Source organism: Schistocerca gregaria, chromosome 11 (assembly GCF_023897955.1).
Source record: "Schistocerca gregaria isolate iqSchGreg1 chromosome 11, iqSchGreg1.2, whole genome shotgun sequence".
In the NCBI taxonomy this organism is placed as follows: domain Eukaryota; kingdom Metazoa; phylum Arthropoda; class Insecta; order Orthoptera; family Acrididae; genus Schistocerca; species Schistocerca gregaria.
Window position 1 is genome coordinate 139,059,795 of NC_064930.1, and position 18,647 is coordinate 139,078,441.

The 18,647-nt window shown below is 43.7% G+C and overlaps 1 protein-coding gene and 1 pseudogene across 2 annotated transcripts in view; one reads left to right on the top strand and one right to left on the bottom strand.

Annotated features, from left to right (window-relative positions):
* LOC126295251 (sodium/potassium/calcium exchanger 3) overlaps positions 1-18,647 on the bottom strand; it is a 564,758-nt gene that overhangs the window by 27,498 nt on the left and 518,613 nt on the right. For both annotated transcript variants that reach the window (XM_049987652.1, XM_049987651.1), the window contains exon 7: positions 16,096-16,323. In XM_049987652.1, coding sequence (XP_049843609.1) covers positions 16,096-16,323 — 228 coding nt within the window. The remainder of the gene's footprint in view (positions 1-16,095; positions 16,324-18,647) is intronic.
* On the top strand, positions 8,824-8,941 carry LOC126295516 (5S ribosomal RNA; annotated as a pseudogene).

Below are 18,647 nucleotides of genomic sequence, written 5' to 3' on the forward strand. Positions count from 1 at the left end.
GTTTGATACTAGCATACTTCTTTTCCCAAGAATTCCCCCTTTGCCTGTGCTAACCTGCTTTGCCTGTGCTTCATCAGTCACTTCCTTGACCTCGTGTACATTCTGGTCCCCAATTTTCATATTAACTTTATCACTAATCTTATTTTTCTGGTACGCTTCATTATTTTCGTCTTTGTATGAACCACCCTCAACATGTATTCAGTATTCTTTAGACTGTTCACTCCTCACTTCCTCACTTTTAGGAACAAAAACAATGTCATCAGCGTATCTTACCGTTGGCATTCTGCCAACCTGAATTTTAATCCAACCCCGAATCTGACTTTTATTTACATCATTGCGCCGACGATGTGTAGATTGAACAACACATGCCTTCGTCCCTGTCTTTCACCCATTTTAATCCGAGCACTTCATTGTTGGTCTTTCAGTCTTATTTTCCCCTCTTGGTTACTGTATATATTTTATACTATCGCTCTTACCCTATGCACTTACTCCAGCTTTTCTCAGAATTTAGAATACTGTGCACTATTTTACACTGTCGAATGCTTTTTGCAGGAGAACAAATCCTATGAAAATATCTCGATTTTTCTTAAATCTCGCTCCGATTATTGACCACAACGGCAGATCTGCCTCTCTGCTGCATTTACCTTTCCGACAGCCAAAGTGATCCTCACCTCACAGATCCTCAATTTTATTCACCACCATTCTCTATATTATTCTTGTATTGGAGATACACGGCTGGGACATGTTTCATTAGATTCACCAGACCAATAACTACAATTGTTGTTGTTGTTTTTGTTGTGGTCTTCAGTCCTGAGACTGGTTTAATGCAGCTCTCCATGCTACTCTATCCTCTGCACGCTCCTTCATTTCCCAGTACCTACTGCAGCCTACATCCTTCTGAATCTGCTTAGTGTATTCATCTCTTGGTCTCCCTCTACGATTTTTACCCTCCACGCCTCCCTCCAATACTAAATTTGTGATCCCTAGATGGCTCAGGACATGTCCTACCAACCGGTCCCTTCTTCTGGTCAAGTTGTGCCACAAGCTCCTCCCCAATTCTATTCAATACCTCCGCATTAGTTACGTGATCTACCCATCTAATCTTCAGGATTCTTCTGTAGCACCACATTTCGAAAGCTTCTATTTTCTTCTTGTCCAAACTATTTATTGTCCATGTTCCACTTCCATACATCGCTACACTCCATACAAACACTTTCACAAACGACTTCCTGACATTTCAATCTATACTCGATGTTAACAAATTTCTCTTCTTCAGAAACGCTTTCCCTGCCATTGCCAGTCTACATTTTATATCCTCTCTACTTCGACCATCATCAGTTATTTTGCTCCCCAAACAAAAAAAAACAACTCCTTTACTACTTTAAGTGTCTCATTTCCTAATCTAATTACCTCAGCATCACCAGACTTAATTCGACTACATTCCATTATCCTCGTTTTGCTTTTGTTGATGTTCATCTTATATCCTCCTTCCAAGACACTGTCGATTCCGTTCAACTGCTCTTCCAAGTCCTTTGCTGTCTCTGACAGAATTACTGTTAAATATTAATCGATATTTTTCATACTCAGTGTACCAAATTCTATGGATAACACAGCGACGCCGTTAAAATTTAAAAGCAATGATTTCTCTACTTTCGGAGATATAAATTTTCACCTAAAGCACGTAATAGCCGCGCTGGCATGGTGAAACTGAGTTAGGAACTGTAATGTACTCATCTAGAGCATCTACTGAGACTACAACCAAGATGATAGTTTCATATAATCTGATTTTCTTTAGTTTCATTACCACATTCTGGCGTAATTAATAATACAGGCTAAAATTATTATTTCATTGTGTTTTGGTTGTTTCATTGTTTTGGAGAGACTGAGAGAGGTCACTGGAGGACATACGCAGAGTGAGAAGATGGTATTTTGTCAAAACTATGCAGCAGCGTGTGTGTTTATGCTTAGGATAATTTAGGTTCAAAGGTTCAAACGCTCTGAACACTATGGGACTTAACATCTTAGGTCATCAGTCCCCTAGACTTGGAACTACTTAAACCTAACTAACCTAAGGACATCACACACATCCATGCCCGAGGCAGGATTCGAACCTGCGGCCGTGGCGGTCGCGCAGTTCCAGACTGTAGCGCCTAGAACCGCTCGGCCACAACGGCCGGCGATAATTTAGGTTCACTACTGTGTAAGCTTAGGGACAACTGACCTTAGCAGCTGAGTCCCATAAGATTACACACACATTTGATTTTCTTTTGGCAGCAGCTGAGTGCGTGAGAAAGCTGTTGTGTAATAGAGGAACTCAGGGCGGTGGCAAGGCGACCCCCCCATGGAGTATCATATTACACTGGACGAAATGACTTCATAAATCAGTGAATGTGTTACTTGAACAGATTCAATCATTTCTTTATAGTTATGTAGCAATATAGGTTGCACCGTATTTCAAACTCATTTTAACAAAAGAATAATATCGGCGAACAACTTCCTATCTAAACCAATAAATATCATTTAACTTAAAATGGGCGTTGTATTGACATTTTCAACTTTTGTAGTCCTGTCTTCCTCAGTTGTGTGTAATATTACGGTATACTGATAATTTTTACATCTGGACCGTCTGACAGCAACTGAATAAAACAAAATTTTAGTGCCATACGCGTTTCGCCTTTATTTTCTGCAAGGCATCATCAGTGGCAGGTTGCACGGACAATTTCTTACATATTACGCTCCTGTTGCATTTTTGGTGTTGTTCTTCTTACGAATACCAATTTGCGGTTTTTCCCACTTTCCGCAGGACTATGAACTGAACGCTTGTTTGAAGCGTTCAGTTCATAGTGCTGTGGAATGTGGGGGAAGAAACCGCAATTGGTAAAATTTGGTGTTGCTCAAAGTAGTTTTTTATAACTGTTTTTGAGTTCAGGGTTAAAAAGAGTTATTTTATAAATTACGTAAACCATAAAAAAGGTGAAATTACAAGAAATAAGTGTTCATAAATTTTACATGAATGTAAAAACCTCAAGTTGACATGAATATAAAAAAACAAAAACAAATTGGCATTCGTAAGAAGAAGAACAACACCAAAAATGAAACAGGAGCGTAATATGTAAGAAACTGTCCACGCAACCTGCCACTGATGATGCCTTGCAGAAAATAGAGGTGAAACGCGTATGGCACTAAAATTGTGTTTTATTCAGTTGCTGTCAGACGGGCCATAAGTAAAAATTATCAGTCTACCGGGCGTCGTATTATTTATTAATATACATTGGATGTATATTAATGTACCACTTAACAATAATCAGCAAAGCTAAATATCCTCTTACAAATATCCATAAAGAAAGAGACATGGACATTGAAAATATCATTGACAAAAAAATGGTTCAAATGGCTCTGAGCACTATGGGACTTAACATATGAGGTCATCAGTCGCCTAGAACTTAGAACTACTTAAACCTAACTAACCTAAGGACAACACACACATCCATGCCCGAGGCAGGATACGAACCTGCGACCGTAGCGGTCGCGCGGTTCCAGACTGAAGCGCCTAGGACCGCTCGGCCACTCCGGCCGGCTATGATTGACAGATTCAGTAAAAAGAAACAGAGACGAATGAGCGTGATAAACTGGGCAGAATACGGAAATATCCAGGGAATTCCGTGACAGAATTTTTTTTTATATTCATGTCAAGTTCAACTTTTCACAGTCATGTCATCTCCAGTATCCAGAAAATTAATGAAAACTTATTTGTTGTAAGTTGACCTTTTTTATGGTTTATGTAATTTATAAAATCTTCCTTGTTAAAATAAGTTCTATTTACCCTGAACTCAAAACAGGTATGAAAAACTATTTTGTGCAACACCAAAGTTTACCAATTTGTCGGTGGAGGAGCCCAACTCTCCTTTTGTTAAGCGATATTTCATTCCCCCATTAGCTCACCGCCCTTGTCTGACTTCTAGAGTCACCCCTGGGGGAGCTTCTGACGAATGTCTGAGTGAGCTTGATTTTGTAAAGGGCATCCAGAAGGGGCGTAGAGAATGAAATTCATTAGTAATCTATTTTGTGGAAAGAAATCATATTTGGTTTCCATGTACTTTTATTTTAATTTTGGATTTACGGAATTTCTAGTCTAAATCTCTTATGGTAATTTGATTAGCTGACATTAGAAATACCACAAGTATAGAAAGTGCTCCAGGTGATCTAATTCGCAGCCTAACATACTAACCAAAAGGAATTCCGCGGTTCCTCCGCGTTTGAGGTCTTTGTGCCTCAGATCCGTGAGTCGATAGGGTCGTTCGGGAGCCGGCAGCTGGTAAACACCTATCTTAAATCGCGCTGATCAAATGTGTACCGGAAAGAAAAAATCTGCGCGTTTGATCGGTTGATGAAAAGCGACTATACTGTCGAATATTTTGAGAAGTTTTGAGCTTTGTGAGTGGTTTACTTTAGGAAATATTCGCGTGTGAGCATTTCAAGTCACACATTCGCTCAGTGTCGGTGCTTCGAGCAAATTACGTCACACTATGGCGAGCACTTCTACAGGGTGAAAAGTATTTAAACAGAAAAACTCTGGGAAGTTGTAGGGGACATCAAAACAAATATTTTTCCATAATATCATTTTTTCCTATGAGGAGTATTTAAACCGGTAGAGGAAGATTTCTCTGGCGGCAAGTTACTTAAACCAACAAACACTTTTCCATTTTTGTATGACCAAGAGACAACACATTAACACAACCCAATTTCAATTACAGCAGATCTTCAAAAATGCCTGCATTGACACGTAAACTAAGGTTACACCGTCGGATCATGTTCTGTCTGACACGGGCAAAAAAAACCCAGGAGTATCCTGGCTTGTTCCTGCTGCTGCTGCTATCCCGGCAACCACATCTTCTTCTGATGCAACAGCAGTTGCGTAAACAGGGTGCGCATCTCTCCCCACACAAAAAGTCCAGAGGGGACATATCTGGGCATCGAGGTACAGGACCACCTCTGCCAGTCCACGTTTCTGGGAACCGTCGGTCCACGAATCGACGCAAACGAAGACTGAAATGTGCCTTCGACCCGTCATGTTGGAACAACATGCGTTGTCTTGTATTCAGCGGGACGTCTTCCAGCAATTCTGGCAATGCTCTGGCGAGAAAATTGTAACAGTGCCTGCCGTTTAATGGCCTAGGTAGCAGATACGGCCCAATTAAACAGTCCCCAGCAACACCGACCCACATATTAACGAAGAACCGCACTTGATGAGCGCTAGTAACTGTGGCATGTGGGTTAACCCCACTCCAAACATGCGAATTGTGTATGTTGAAGACACCATCACGCCAGAACGTTGCTTCATCGGTAAACGACACAGAGGATGGAAATGTAGGATGCATTTCACGCTGTTCCACGTACCACTGCGAAAACTGTGCTCTGGGTGGACAACCAACTGGTTCCAGGTTGTGGACACGCTGTATGTGAAATGGACGTAGCAATTGCTCTCGAAGGACTGTTCTTACATTGGTCTGATTCGTCCCCATGTTACGAGCAATTGCACGAGTGCTGACTGAAGGATCCCGCTCCACATGCTGCAAGACGGCTTCCCCAAATTGCAGCGTTCTTATCGTGCGACGGCGCCCCTGTCCAGGTAATCTGCTAAATCATCCGGTCTCACGCAGACGTTGGTACACTGCAGCAAAGGTCGTACGATGCGGGATACGGCGATTAGGATATTGTTGTGGATAAACCCGCTGTGCAGCTCGTCCATTGTGGTGCGCTACGTAGTACGCACCAACCATATCGGTCTACTCACTCCAGGTGTGTCGCTCCATTAGTAAACAGAGACAATGCACTACTACACTGGTGGACAGAAATTGCCTACAACTGAAGATGGTAATACGGCCTCCACCGTTTTAAATACTCCTCATAGGAGAAAATGACATTAGGGAAAAATATTTCTTTTGATGTCCCCTAGAACGTCCCACAGTTTGTCGGTTTAAATACTTTTCACCCTGTATACAAGAAGTCTGCAGAACGACAGCTTGTGTGACTCTTTGGGACGTTTAAAATATCGGGTCGCACTATATATATATTCTGGCTGCCGTCGGGTGTGAACTTGTTACAGAGACAGTCAATATCATTCTACAATAGTGTCGGGATATTAAACGACTTGATAGAACTTTCTGTGTTTCAAAGGCAATAAACCAGGTTACTGGAAATTTTAGACATTTTTCAAACCAGCCATGCAAGAATCCCGAACGCCCGACAGTATAACTAACTGATTCTGCCCATGGACTGGTGTTATGTGGCCTTTGAGTGACAGGTACTTAGCTGACTTTTGTCGACGCTGCGTTTGGCCCCTAAACCAGAATCTGCCATCGCAGAGTGACGCGACAGACAGCCAGAAACCTCTCCAGGTACTGTAGGTGGACTGACTGTTTGAAGGATAGTGAGGGAGCAAACCACCCCGCCTCAATGTTACTCAATATCTTCTTACGACCACTGTTCTTACGACATCTTACATGGCTGTGAGTGGTCCACCTTTCCATCTAGACTTGTTGGGCAGTCTGCGTTGATAGACCAAGAACTCGGGAACCTTCATCCACAGTGTGGTCATTCCTATGTCTGACCAAGATAACTCGTTTCTGCCCTTTACGTCAACGCATCAATCCCTCTTACTGCCGTGATTCCATACAACACAGCACCAATTATACACCATGAATGTGTGTGTGAGAGTGTGTGTGCGTGTGTGTGTGTGTGTGTGTGTGTTCCAGCCCAGCTCTGGCATCCCTGGAACAACTTCAAGATATGAACTACACTACTGGCCACTAAAATTGCTACACCAAGAAGAAATGCAGATGATAAACGGGTACTCAGTTGACAAATATATTATACTGCAACTGACGTGTGATTACATTTTCAAGCAATTTGGGTGCATAGATCCTGACAAATCAGTACCCAGAACAAACAACTCTGGCCGTAATAACGGCCTTGATACGCCTGGGCATTGAGTCAAACAGAGCTCGGATGGCGTGTACAGGTACAGCTGCCCGTGCAGCTTCAACACGATACCACAGTTCATCGAGAGTAGTGACTGGCGTATTGTGACGAGCCAATTGCTCGGCCACCATTGACCAGACGTTTTCAGTTGCGAGACATCTGGAGAATGTGCTGGCCAGGGCAGCAGTCGGACATTTCCTGTATCCAGAAAGGCTCGTAGAGGACCTGCAGTATGCGGTCGTGCATTATCCTGCTGAAATGTAGGGTCTCACAGGGATTGAATGAAGGGTAGAGCCACGGGTCGTAACACATCTGAAATGTAACGTCCACTGTTCAAAGTGCCGTCAATGCGAACAACAGGTGACCGAGACGTGTAACCGATGGCACCCCATACCATCACGCCGGGTGATACGCCAGTATGCCGATGACGAATACACGCTTCCAACTTGCGTTGACCGCTATGTCTTCAAACACGGATGCGACCATCACGACGCTCTAAATAGAACCTGGATTCATCCTAAAAAATGACGTTTTTCCATTCGTGCACCCAGGTTCGTCGTCGAGTACACCACCGCAGCCGCTCCTGTCTGTGATGCAGCGTCAAATGTAGCTGCTGCCACGGTCTCCGAGCTGATAGTCCATCCTGCTGCAAACGTCGTGCAGATGGTTGTTGTCTTGCAAACGTCCCCATCTGTTGACTCAGGGATAGAGACGTGGCTGCACGATCCGTTACAGCCGTGCGGATAAGATGCCTGTCATCTCGACTGCTAGTGATACGAGGCTGTTGGGATCCAGCACGGCGTTCCGTATTACCCTCCCGAACCCACCGATTCCATATTCTGGTAACAATCATTCGATCTCGAGCAATGCGAGCAGCAATGTCACGATACGATAAACCGCAATCGCGATAGGCTGTAATCGAACCTTTATCAAAGTCGGAAACGTGATGGGACGTATCTCTCCTACTTACACGAGGCATCACAACAACGTTTCACCAGGCAACGCCGGTCAACTGCTGTTTGTGTATGAGAAATCGGTCGGAAACTTTCCTCATGTCAGCACGTTGTAGGTGTCGCCACCGGTGCCAACCTTGTGTGAATGCTCTGAAAAGCTAATCGTTAGCATATCACAGCATCTTCTTCCTGTCTGTTAAATTTCGCATCTGTAGCACGTCATCTTCGTGGTGTAGCAATTTTAATGGCCGATAGTGTAGCACCAGGTGCTAACCTAGCACCTCTATTCTTTGATGTGGAAATGTGCTGACATGTGAGAATAACATCGCAGGAGAGCTTCTGTAAAGTTTGGAAGGTAGGAGACGGATACTGGCAGAAGTAAAGCTGTGAGGACGGGGTGTGAGTCGTGCTTGGGTAGCTCAGTCGTTAGTGCACTTGCCCGAGAAAGGCAAAGGTCCCGAGTTCGAGCCTCGGTCTGCCACGCGGTTTTAATCTGCCAGGAAGTTTCATATCAGCGCACACTCCGCTGCACAGTGAAAATCTCATTGTGCAAACATCAAAATATCTGGAGAATTTTCATTCTAACTTAGTACACATAGTAGCCTGCAGTAAAATATTCTGCAGGTGGAGGTCACTTATAGCATTGTTAAGAATAAAGTTATGGGTCATAAGGTCGTGGTACCTAAGAATAAGAAAGGTGTTGGATATTAGCCTACTGTTGGAACAGCAATTGAGCAGTAGCTAGACTGACTGGTGAGGCTAACGATGTTATTTCACCAACACTGATGTGGTGGGGATTTATGTGGGGCAGGTACGAGGAAAGAATAACCGAAAAAGACAAGCATTATTTGCAAATCTGCGTTATTTGGGTTGGCCATGTTGAGTGGAGGCCGACAGCCTTGCCGCAGAGGTAATACCGGTTCCCGTCAGATCACCGAAGTTAAGCGCTGTCGGGCTGGGCTAGCAGTCGGATGGGTGACCATCTAGTCTGCCGAGCGCTGTTTTCAAGCGGGGTGCACTCAGCCCTTGTGAGGCAAACTGAGGAGCTACTTGACTGAGAAGTAGCGGCTCCGGTCTCGTAAACTGACACACGGCCGGGGGAGCGGTGTGCTGACCAGATGCCCCTCCATATCTGCACCTAGTGACGACTGTGGGCTGAGGATGACACGGCGGCCGGTCGGTACCGTTGGGGCTTCGTGGCCTGTTCGGGGGGAGTTCAGTTTTTTGGGCTGACTGGTGACAGTTCTCGTATAACTGAACACTAGAGGTGGATACATGGATGTGACAGGTACGACGAAAAAAATAACCGAAAATATCAAATGTTTGTTGCAAATCCATGGTCTTTGGGTTGACAGGTTGACTGGGTGACATCTTTCAGGATAACTCAACCTTGGAGATGGACGTATGGATGGGACAGCTACGAAGAAAAATTACCTAAAATATCAAGTATTTGTTGCAAATCCAAGGTATGTGGGTTGCTAGGATGACTGGTGACGGTATTCATGATAACTAAACCCTACGGGTGGATGCATGGTTGCGAACAGAAATATATGAGGTTACTTTTAAAACGTAATTATGTAATGAGCAATGAGTGCATCAGTTTGAATCAGAATCATTTTCTATGTGAAAAACACTATGGATGGAACATGCCTAACACCCCTAGGCAGCGCTGTAGATTGGTAACACTGTGCCATGGAAAGTAATCAAAAATAACTGATATTACATCTACAGTCTTCAACGTTATTGCTGGTGACTCTTATGTCGAACTTCAGTCGATTCGAACAAAATTCTTTATATTAGGGTCATGCAAGAATTAAAGAGACTAATTAATCTGGAGAAGAAAGCATTTATTTTTACAAAACAATACTTTCCTACTTTTCAACAGAATTCCCTTGAACATTTATGCACTTGTTCCAACAGGCTACAAGCTTTTTTTTTTTTATTCCGGCTACAAAGAGCTCTTCATCTCCATGTTTCAACCAATTTCCTACAAACATTTTCACGTCCCCGTTGTGCTGGAACCTCTTCACACGTAATGCCACCCTCAGTGCACCAAACAAAAGGAAATCACTGGGTGCTAAATCAGGACTGTAAGGGGGATGAGGCAGTACTTCGCAGCACATTTTGTCGACGGTTTCACGGGTTAGTTCAACAATATGAGGACGTGCGTTGTCTTGATGGAGAATCACACCCATCCTCTGAGATCCACGACGTCTCTCTCACATGGCTGGCTTCACCTTGTTTAAAAGCATATCCGAGTAGTACCGGCTGTTCATTCTACGCTGCTCTCCGAGATAATCACAAAAAACTGGACCTTCAGCATCCCAAAACATCGTCAACATGACTTTTCCTGTTGATGCTTGGGTTTTGAATTTTTTGTTGACAGGTGAGTTGGTGTGCTTCCACTCCATGCTTTGTATTTTTGATTCTGGCTCATAATAGTGAACCCACGTTTCACCACAAGTTAAAATTTGGTTGAGGAAGTGCTCAGCTTCTCTTCCATAACGTTCCTTTAACTCTGTGCACAGTTTCAACCTTGTTTCCTTGTGCAGCTACTTCAACTCCTTTCGTCTCCATCTTGCACGTACTTTGCGGTACTTCAGCTTGTTGCAGATAATGTTATGAACTGTACGAGTACTGACTTGAACGTTATCAGCTATCATTCCCACAGTCACAAGGCAGTCGGCACGAACAATGCCATCAATTCGATCTCCAAGTGAGGGAGTTGAAACTGCAACTGGTCGGCGAGAACGGTGTTCGGCAGCCACTATTACAATTTTCTCGCCAGAGCATTGCCAGAATTGCTGGAAGACGTCCGCTCCCTACAAGACAACGCATGTGGTTCCGACACGAAGGGTCGAAGGCACATTTCAGTCGTCGTGTGAGTCAATTCCTGGATCGACGGTTCCCAGAAACGTGGATTGGCAGAGGTGGTCCTGTACCGTGGCTTGCTCGATCCCCAGACATGTCCCCTCTGTACTTTTTGTGTGGGGAGAGACGCGCAACCTTGTTTACGCAACTCCTGTTGCATCAGAAGACGATGTGGTTGCCGGGATAGCAGCAGCAGCAGGAACAAGCCAGGATACTCCTGGGGTTTTTTTGCCCGTGTCAGACAGAACAGGATCCGACGGTGTAACCTTTGCTTACGTGTCAATGGAGGAACTTTTGAAAATCTACTGTCATTGAAACTGGGTTGTGTTAATGTGTTGTCTCTTGGTCATAAAAAAATGGAAAAGTGTTTGTTGGTTTAATTAATTCGCCTCCAGAAAAATCTTTCTCTACCGGTTTAATTTCTCCTCATAGGAAAAAATGACATTACAGAAAAATTACTTGTTTTGATGTAGCATACAACCTCCCAGAGTTTGTCGGTTTAAATACTTCTCACCCTGTATATGCACTGGTTTCTCGCCTTCAGCAAGTAAAACACGTTATTCAACTAATGTGGACGTCTGAAGCGGACTCGCCATCCTGAAATTTATTTTTGAGGCTACAGAAAAAACAATGTTGATACATCCGCTGATCAGGGCTCATTCCAGTGACGCCAACTTAAAAGCCATAAAAGTACCAAACTTGGCCTACTAACATTTCTCTGAATGACCCTCGTAGGCAATGGGAAAAATTTTTGAATGATTTCAGCTGAGTAGATTCTTCTGGAAATATGCATGCACGTTCCAAATGAAATAAGATTGAAGTATATTAGAACAAATACAAAATTTCTTATAAAACCTTTCCAAAAGAAACTACTCATCAAAATGAACCCTCAGCCCCCTAAACTTCGGTCCCAGTTCAAAATTCATAAACCTAATCATCCAATACGTCCAATCTCCAATAGCACGAATAGCGCAAATCACGATTTGCCACGAAACTTTGAAAAAATCTTTCGGTTTCGAAAATAATTATTGCGTTCCTAACAGCCACGTTTTGCTCCAAAATATTAAAAACTTAGTATGCAGTGCAGACACCAACCTCTTTTCCTGAGATATTAAAAATCTTTATACCAATGTCGCGGTACATGAGACGCTCATCATTGTGGAAGAAAATTTACGTCAATTTAAAAAAAAGATATATCAGATGTACAGATTACCGATTTCATGAATCTTATTAATGTCGTTGTCAAGTACAACTACTTGGAATTCAACGGACAAGTGTACCAGCAGTCTGATGGGCTCGCTATGGGCAACCCTCTAGCCGACATCTTTATAAATTCCTTGGTAAAAAAGCTGTTTAAGCGTGTCTCAGCCGCTTCACTAGGTATCCTTTCTTACACAATATACGTTGATGATATTCTAGTCATCTATAACGAACCCGCCGATAGAATTGATAATATATTTAAACTCTTTAACGACCTCCATGAAAAAATTTCGTTCATTATTGAACTCGAAAACGAAAACCGCCAAGTACATTATTTAGACTTGACACTTACAATAGAAGACTATAACATCACTTTCAATATTTTTGGAAAAGAAACGTATACTGACCAAATCGTGCCTGCTTCCTCTTTTCATCCACAGTCTCAAAAAATGGCCTTTTTTCACTCTGCGGTCCACCAAGCCACCTCTGACTTCTTTTACGTTAAAAAATGTATCTCTGTTTAAAGCTGATAAATACGTAACTTCATCCTGTTATTATTAGTGCTTATTCTATGCCTGAATCAGCTTCATAACAACTTCACGTGTCTAATTTTGAATGTACAGTAGCCTAGTTGTTTCTGCGGCTACTAGATGGCGCTCGTAGCAACGCCATGTTTACTTGTCCATACTTTCTGACGTGGGCACCTCAGTCTTGTTGCAACACTTGTTCACTAAAGTACGAGCAGCCCTTAGCTGCTCGCCATCTTACAACAGAAAAGTTTAATGAGGAGATTTATTTACTTAAAACCATAGCAGTCAATAATGAATATACGCCTAACATAGTGGACGATATCCTAAAAAAGATAACTGCAACAGCTACCAAGCTCAACACCTCATGCACTGAAATTAACCCAAAAATACGTTTTTCTGTTCCTTTCATAGGACCCATTTCCTATCACATTCAGCGCACGCTTCGCAAAAAATACGACTGCAATGTTGCCTTCTCCACTAATAATAATCTAAAGAGAAACTTCATTCATAATTTGAAATCCATTCGCTCCCCTACAGAAAGTTCTGGCGTTTATAACATCATCTGCGATACCTGCTCCTCCTATTATATAGGGCAAACCGGACGTGCTTTCACCGTCAGACATAAATAACATCTTTTGAGACAGAAAGGCACGTCCCCTAAATTCATCCTCTGCCGATCATCTCTTAATTACTGGACACGTGCCTAAGGCCATAGGCGATAGCACTATTCTGCATACCGAAAAGAAAGGGCGCAGGTTAGGTGTCTTAGAGGAGATTTTCAGACATCTCTCTCGTCATGTGGCCTCATTTTGAACGAACAGCTGCAGCTGCGAAATAAAAACTTTTTCGACTTTATAAAGCCATTGCTTGATGTTTGTTCAGATTTCCTCATGCAATTTACCGAAATGTTGTTTTCCTGTTACATCTTCGCTTGTATGTCGTAACTAACGTTTTTTTACGTTACAAAATGTATCTCTCTTTAAAGCAGATAGATTTGTAAGTTCATCCTATTATTACTAGTGCTTACGTTATGACTGAATCAGGTGCATCACAATTTCACGTGTATAATTTTGAATGTACAGTAGCCTAGTTGTTTCTGCGCCTACTGGATGGCGCTCGTCGCAACCCCATGTTTACTTGCCCACACTTTATAACGTGGGCACCTCAGTCTTGTGGCAACCAGAGTTCACTAAAGTACGAGCAGCCCTTACCGGCTCACCATCTTATTTACAACTATTCATGACGTCGCCTTTCCGGCTTAGATCTTTTTTAATACACTCCTGGAAATTGAAATAAGAACACCGTGAATTCATTGTCCCAGGAAGGGGAAACTTTATTGACACATTCCTGGGGTCAGATACATCACATGATCACACTGACAGAACCACAGGCACATAGACACAGGCAACAGGGCATGCACAATGTCGGCACTAGTACACTGTATATCCACCTTTCGCAGCAATGCAGGCTGCTATTCTCCCATGGAGACGATCGTAGAGATGCTGGATGTAGTCCTGTGGAACGGCTTGCCATGCCATTTCCACCTGGCGCCTCAGTTGGACCAGCGTTCGTGCTGGACGTGCAGACCGCGTGAGACGACGCTTCATCCAGTCCCAAACATGCTCAATGGGGGACAGATCCGGAGATCTTGCTGGCCAGGGTAGTTGACTTACACCTTCTAGAGCACGTTGGGTGGCACGGGATACATGCGGACGTGCATTGTCCTGTTGGAACAGCAAGTTCCCTTGCCGGTCTAGGAATGGTAGAACGATGGGTTCCATGACGGTTTGGATGTACCGTGCACTATTCAGTGTCCCCTCGACGATCACCAGAGGCGTAGGAGATCGCTCCCCACACCATGATGCCTGGTGTTGGCCCTGTGTGCCTCGGTCGTATGCAGTCCTGATTGTGGCGCTCACCTGCACGGCGCCAAACACGCATACGACCATCATTGGCACCAAGGCAGAAGCGACTCTCATCGCTGAAGACGACACGTCTCCATTCGTCCCACCATTCACGCCTGTCGCGACACCACTGGAGGCGGGCTGCACGATGTTGGGGCGTGAGCGTAAGACGGCCTAAAGGTGTGCGGGACCGTAGCCCAGCTTCATGGAGACGGTTGTGAATGGTCCTCGCCGATACCCCAGGAGCAACAGTGTCCCTAATTTGCTGGGAAGTGGCGGTGCGGGCCCCTACGGCACTGCGTAGGATCCTACGGTCTTGGCGTGCATCCGTGCGTCGCTGAGGTCCGGTCCCAGGTCGACGGGCACGTGCACCTTCCGCCGACCACTGGCGACAACATCGATGTACTGTGGAGACCTCACGCCCCACGTGTTGAGCAATTCGGCGGTACGTCCACCCGGCCTCCCGCATGCCCACTATAAGCCCTCGCTCAAAGTCCGTCAACTGCACATACGGTTCACGTCCACGCTGTCGCGGCATGCTACCAGTGTTAAAGACTGCGATGGAGCTCCGTATGCCACGGCAAACTGGCTGACACTGACGGCGGCGGTGCACAAATGCTGCGCAGCTAGCGCCATTCGACGGCCAACACCGCGGTTCCTGGTGTGTCCGCTGTGCCGTGCGTTTGATCATTGCTTGTACAGCCCTCTTGCTGTGTCCGGAGCAAGTATGGTGGGTCTGACACACCGGTGTCAATGTGTTCTTTTTTCCATTTCCAGGAGTGTATGTGACTTGTAAGTACTGCATCTTTTCCCAGTCAGTAGAAACTTTAATTTTTATAATGTATTATATACCTAATATGTTTTACAACAGTTAGTCTAATTCTGAAGACGACGCTCATAGTAGCGTCGAAACCTGGTCAGCTTTGAATTAATATTTGTGACCGAGGGCTTATTTGTTCTAATATAATTCTGAAACGGTCACTGAACCTTAGCAGCTATGTTCGATATTTTATATACAACGAGCTCTTGAAACAAGCCCGAGACCTCGTAACACCAATCATCACGGAATTGTTCAACAAAATCATACAAACCAGAGACACTCTCGACCAGTGAAAAACAAGTACCATTGTACTTTTGCACAAAAATGGCACGAAAGATGGCATGAACAATTTACAGACCCATAAGACTGACGTCTAACCTATACAAACTGTTCATGAAAATACTAAAAAAGCGATTAACAAAAACAGTAGGCGGGATACAACCGTCAGAACGAACAGGATTTAGCCCACTGGAGCATATTCAAACTATTGATCAGAGAATAGAAAAATCGGTAGGTCGCCACCTCAAAATATACCTTGCTTTTGTTGATTACGGCAAAGCCATCGAAACCATCGAACACCCAAACATACTTCAAGCAAGAAATCGAGGAGTAAAAGCAAAGTACGTTCAATTACTAAGAAACATCCAAAACCAGAGCTTAGCTAGGGTTAAAAGCGAAAAAACACGACATCCGGTAAATGGTAAATGATCATCTTGCAGCTTCATATTTCTGAATATTGACGGCGCATAGTATATTCACGAGATTCTCTTGAGACCGCGCAGTTTTGTACTCCCTCCAACGGGACTCTGGCTTGGCAAGGTGGCGCGCTGACTCACCTATGATGGTGATCATCCATGCGACGACGTAGGAGAGGCTGCCGATCCAGATGATGCACATGAGGAAGGTGAGCGGGAACCAGCGCTTGAAGCGCGGCTTCTCGCAGTCCGGGATGGTGGCGGTGAACACCAGGTGGATGGGCCACACGAGCACCCAGGCCAGCCGGCGGTACCACGTGTGCGGGGGCGAGCCGGGCCAGCGCAGCGCGTCCTCCACTGCCGCAGCCACTGCAACACGCGTGCACAGCACGCTCGTGTCATACGCCGGGCCAGCCAGCTGTTCATCTTGAAGCAACTATGCCTCTCAATCAGGTCTACAGGGCTGCGATTCCGCAGGCAACTTTACTGAGCGCCATGCGGTCCGCCCAGGCGATTCACTGTAGCATGTGGCGGTACGACACATAAATATTGACGTTTTTAGCGGTTGTAAATCGTGGTTTGAGTATTTTATGAATATAATTAGTGTAAAAGATATAGTTAATGTTCTTGAAACAACTGATTTGCAGCGATAGCATCTTTATTTATTATGTTATTGTTGTTGTTGTTCTTGTTGTGGTCTTCACTCCTGAGACTGGTTTGATGCAGCTCTCCATGCTACTCTATCCTGTGAAAGCTTCTTCATCTCCCAGTACCTACTGCAACCTACATCCTTCTGAATCTGCTTAGTGTATTCATCTCTTGGTCTCCCTCTACGATTTTTACCCTCCACGCTGCCCTCCAGTACTAAATTGGTGATCCCTTGATGCCTCAAAACATGTCCTACCAACCGATCCCTTCTTCTGGCCAAGTTGTGCCACAAACTTCTCTTCTCCCCAATCCTATTCAATACTTCCTCATTAGTTATGTGATCTACCGACCTAATCTTCAGCATTATTCTGTAGCACCACATTTCAAAAGCTTCTATTCCCTTCTTGTCCAAACTATTTATCGTCCATGTTTCACTTCCATACATGGCTACACTCCATACAAATACTTCCAGAAACGACTTCCTCACACTTAAATCAATACTCGATGTTAACAAATTTCTCTTCTTCAGAAACGCTTTCCTTGCCATTGCCAGTCTACATTTTATATCGTCTCTACTTCGACCATCATCAGTTATTTTGCTCCCCAAATAGGAAAACCCCTTTACTACTTTAATTGTCTCATTTCCTAATCCAATTTCCTCAGCATCACCCGACTTAATTCGACTACATTCCATTATCCTCGTTTTGCTTTTGTTGATGTTCATCTTATATCCTCCTTTCAAGACACTATATATTCCGTTCAACTGCTCTTCCAAGTCCTTTGCTGTCTCTGACAAAATTACAATGTCATCGGCTGACCTCAAAGTTTTTATTTCTGCTCCACGGATTTTAATGCCTACTCCGAATTTTTCTTTTGTTTCCTTTACTGCTTGCTCAATATACAGATTGAATAACATCGGGCAGAGGCTACAACCCTGTCTCTCTCCTTCCCCAACCACTGCTTCCCTTTCATGCCCCCCGACTCTTACAACTGCCATCTGGTTTCTGTACAAATTGTAAATAGCCTTTCGCTCCCTATATTTTAACCCTGACACCTTCAGAATTTGCAAGAGAGTATTCCAATCAACATTATCAAAAGCTTTCTCTAAGTCTACAAATGCTAGAAACGTAGGTTTGCCTTTCCGTAATCTAGCTTCTACGACAAGTCGTAGGGTCAGTATTGCTTCGCGTATTCCAATATTTCTAAGGAATCCAAACTGATCTTCCCCGAGGTCGGCTTCTACCAGTTTTTCCATTCATCTGTAAAGAATTCGCGTTAGTAATTTGCAGCTGTGACTTCTTAAACTGATATATCGGTAATTTTCACATCTGTCAATGCCTGCTTTCTTTGGAATGTGTATGAAAATAAAAAAGGATGGAAAGAGAAGCGATTGTACGGCCGACGAGAAAGGACGTATTTTGTGGTACACACACTGTTTTATGTCGCTATAGGGAAGACAGCCATTGAGCGGCTACACATATTTTATGTAACTTATTCCTATTTGTCCTTAAATAAACTTGTTATTATTATTAGAAAATGAATTTCTTTCTAATAGTTGTCACCTCAAATGCTCGCAGTGGCTAATTATTTTCAATAAGCATTTTTTCAGTCATTTGCGCTGCGAGTAGCTCATCTTCCGGTGCAGCCTCTGGGCGGCCATTACGCGCCGAAATATTAATTTATTTTTGATTGTTAAAGGTAACTGTAAATGCGAGAGATTTCGTTGTACGCACTTTTTAAAATTGCAACAGATAATTTATTTTCGTTAAAGCTCATGTTTTTAAACTATACGGACTCCATGAGCTCAGTAAGTTTTATCTTGGCCGCTCCACGGCAACAATCGAAATTCTCTCAAGTCTTGCTTTGCAATCAGTAAATAGAAATTAACAAAATTACATTCAATTCAGTGAACGGCAACTATATTTTAGTCATCACGTTCAAAGTAAGTTGGTATATGAATAACTGAGGTCCTTCAAGAACCCGTTTCTTATTTACTTATGCACGTAAGTAAAAGTGATAAGAGAAGACAATATCCCCGAGAGAAA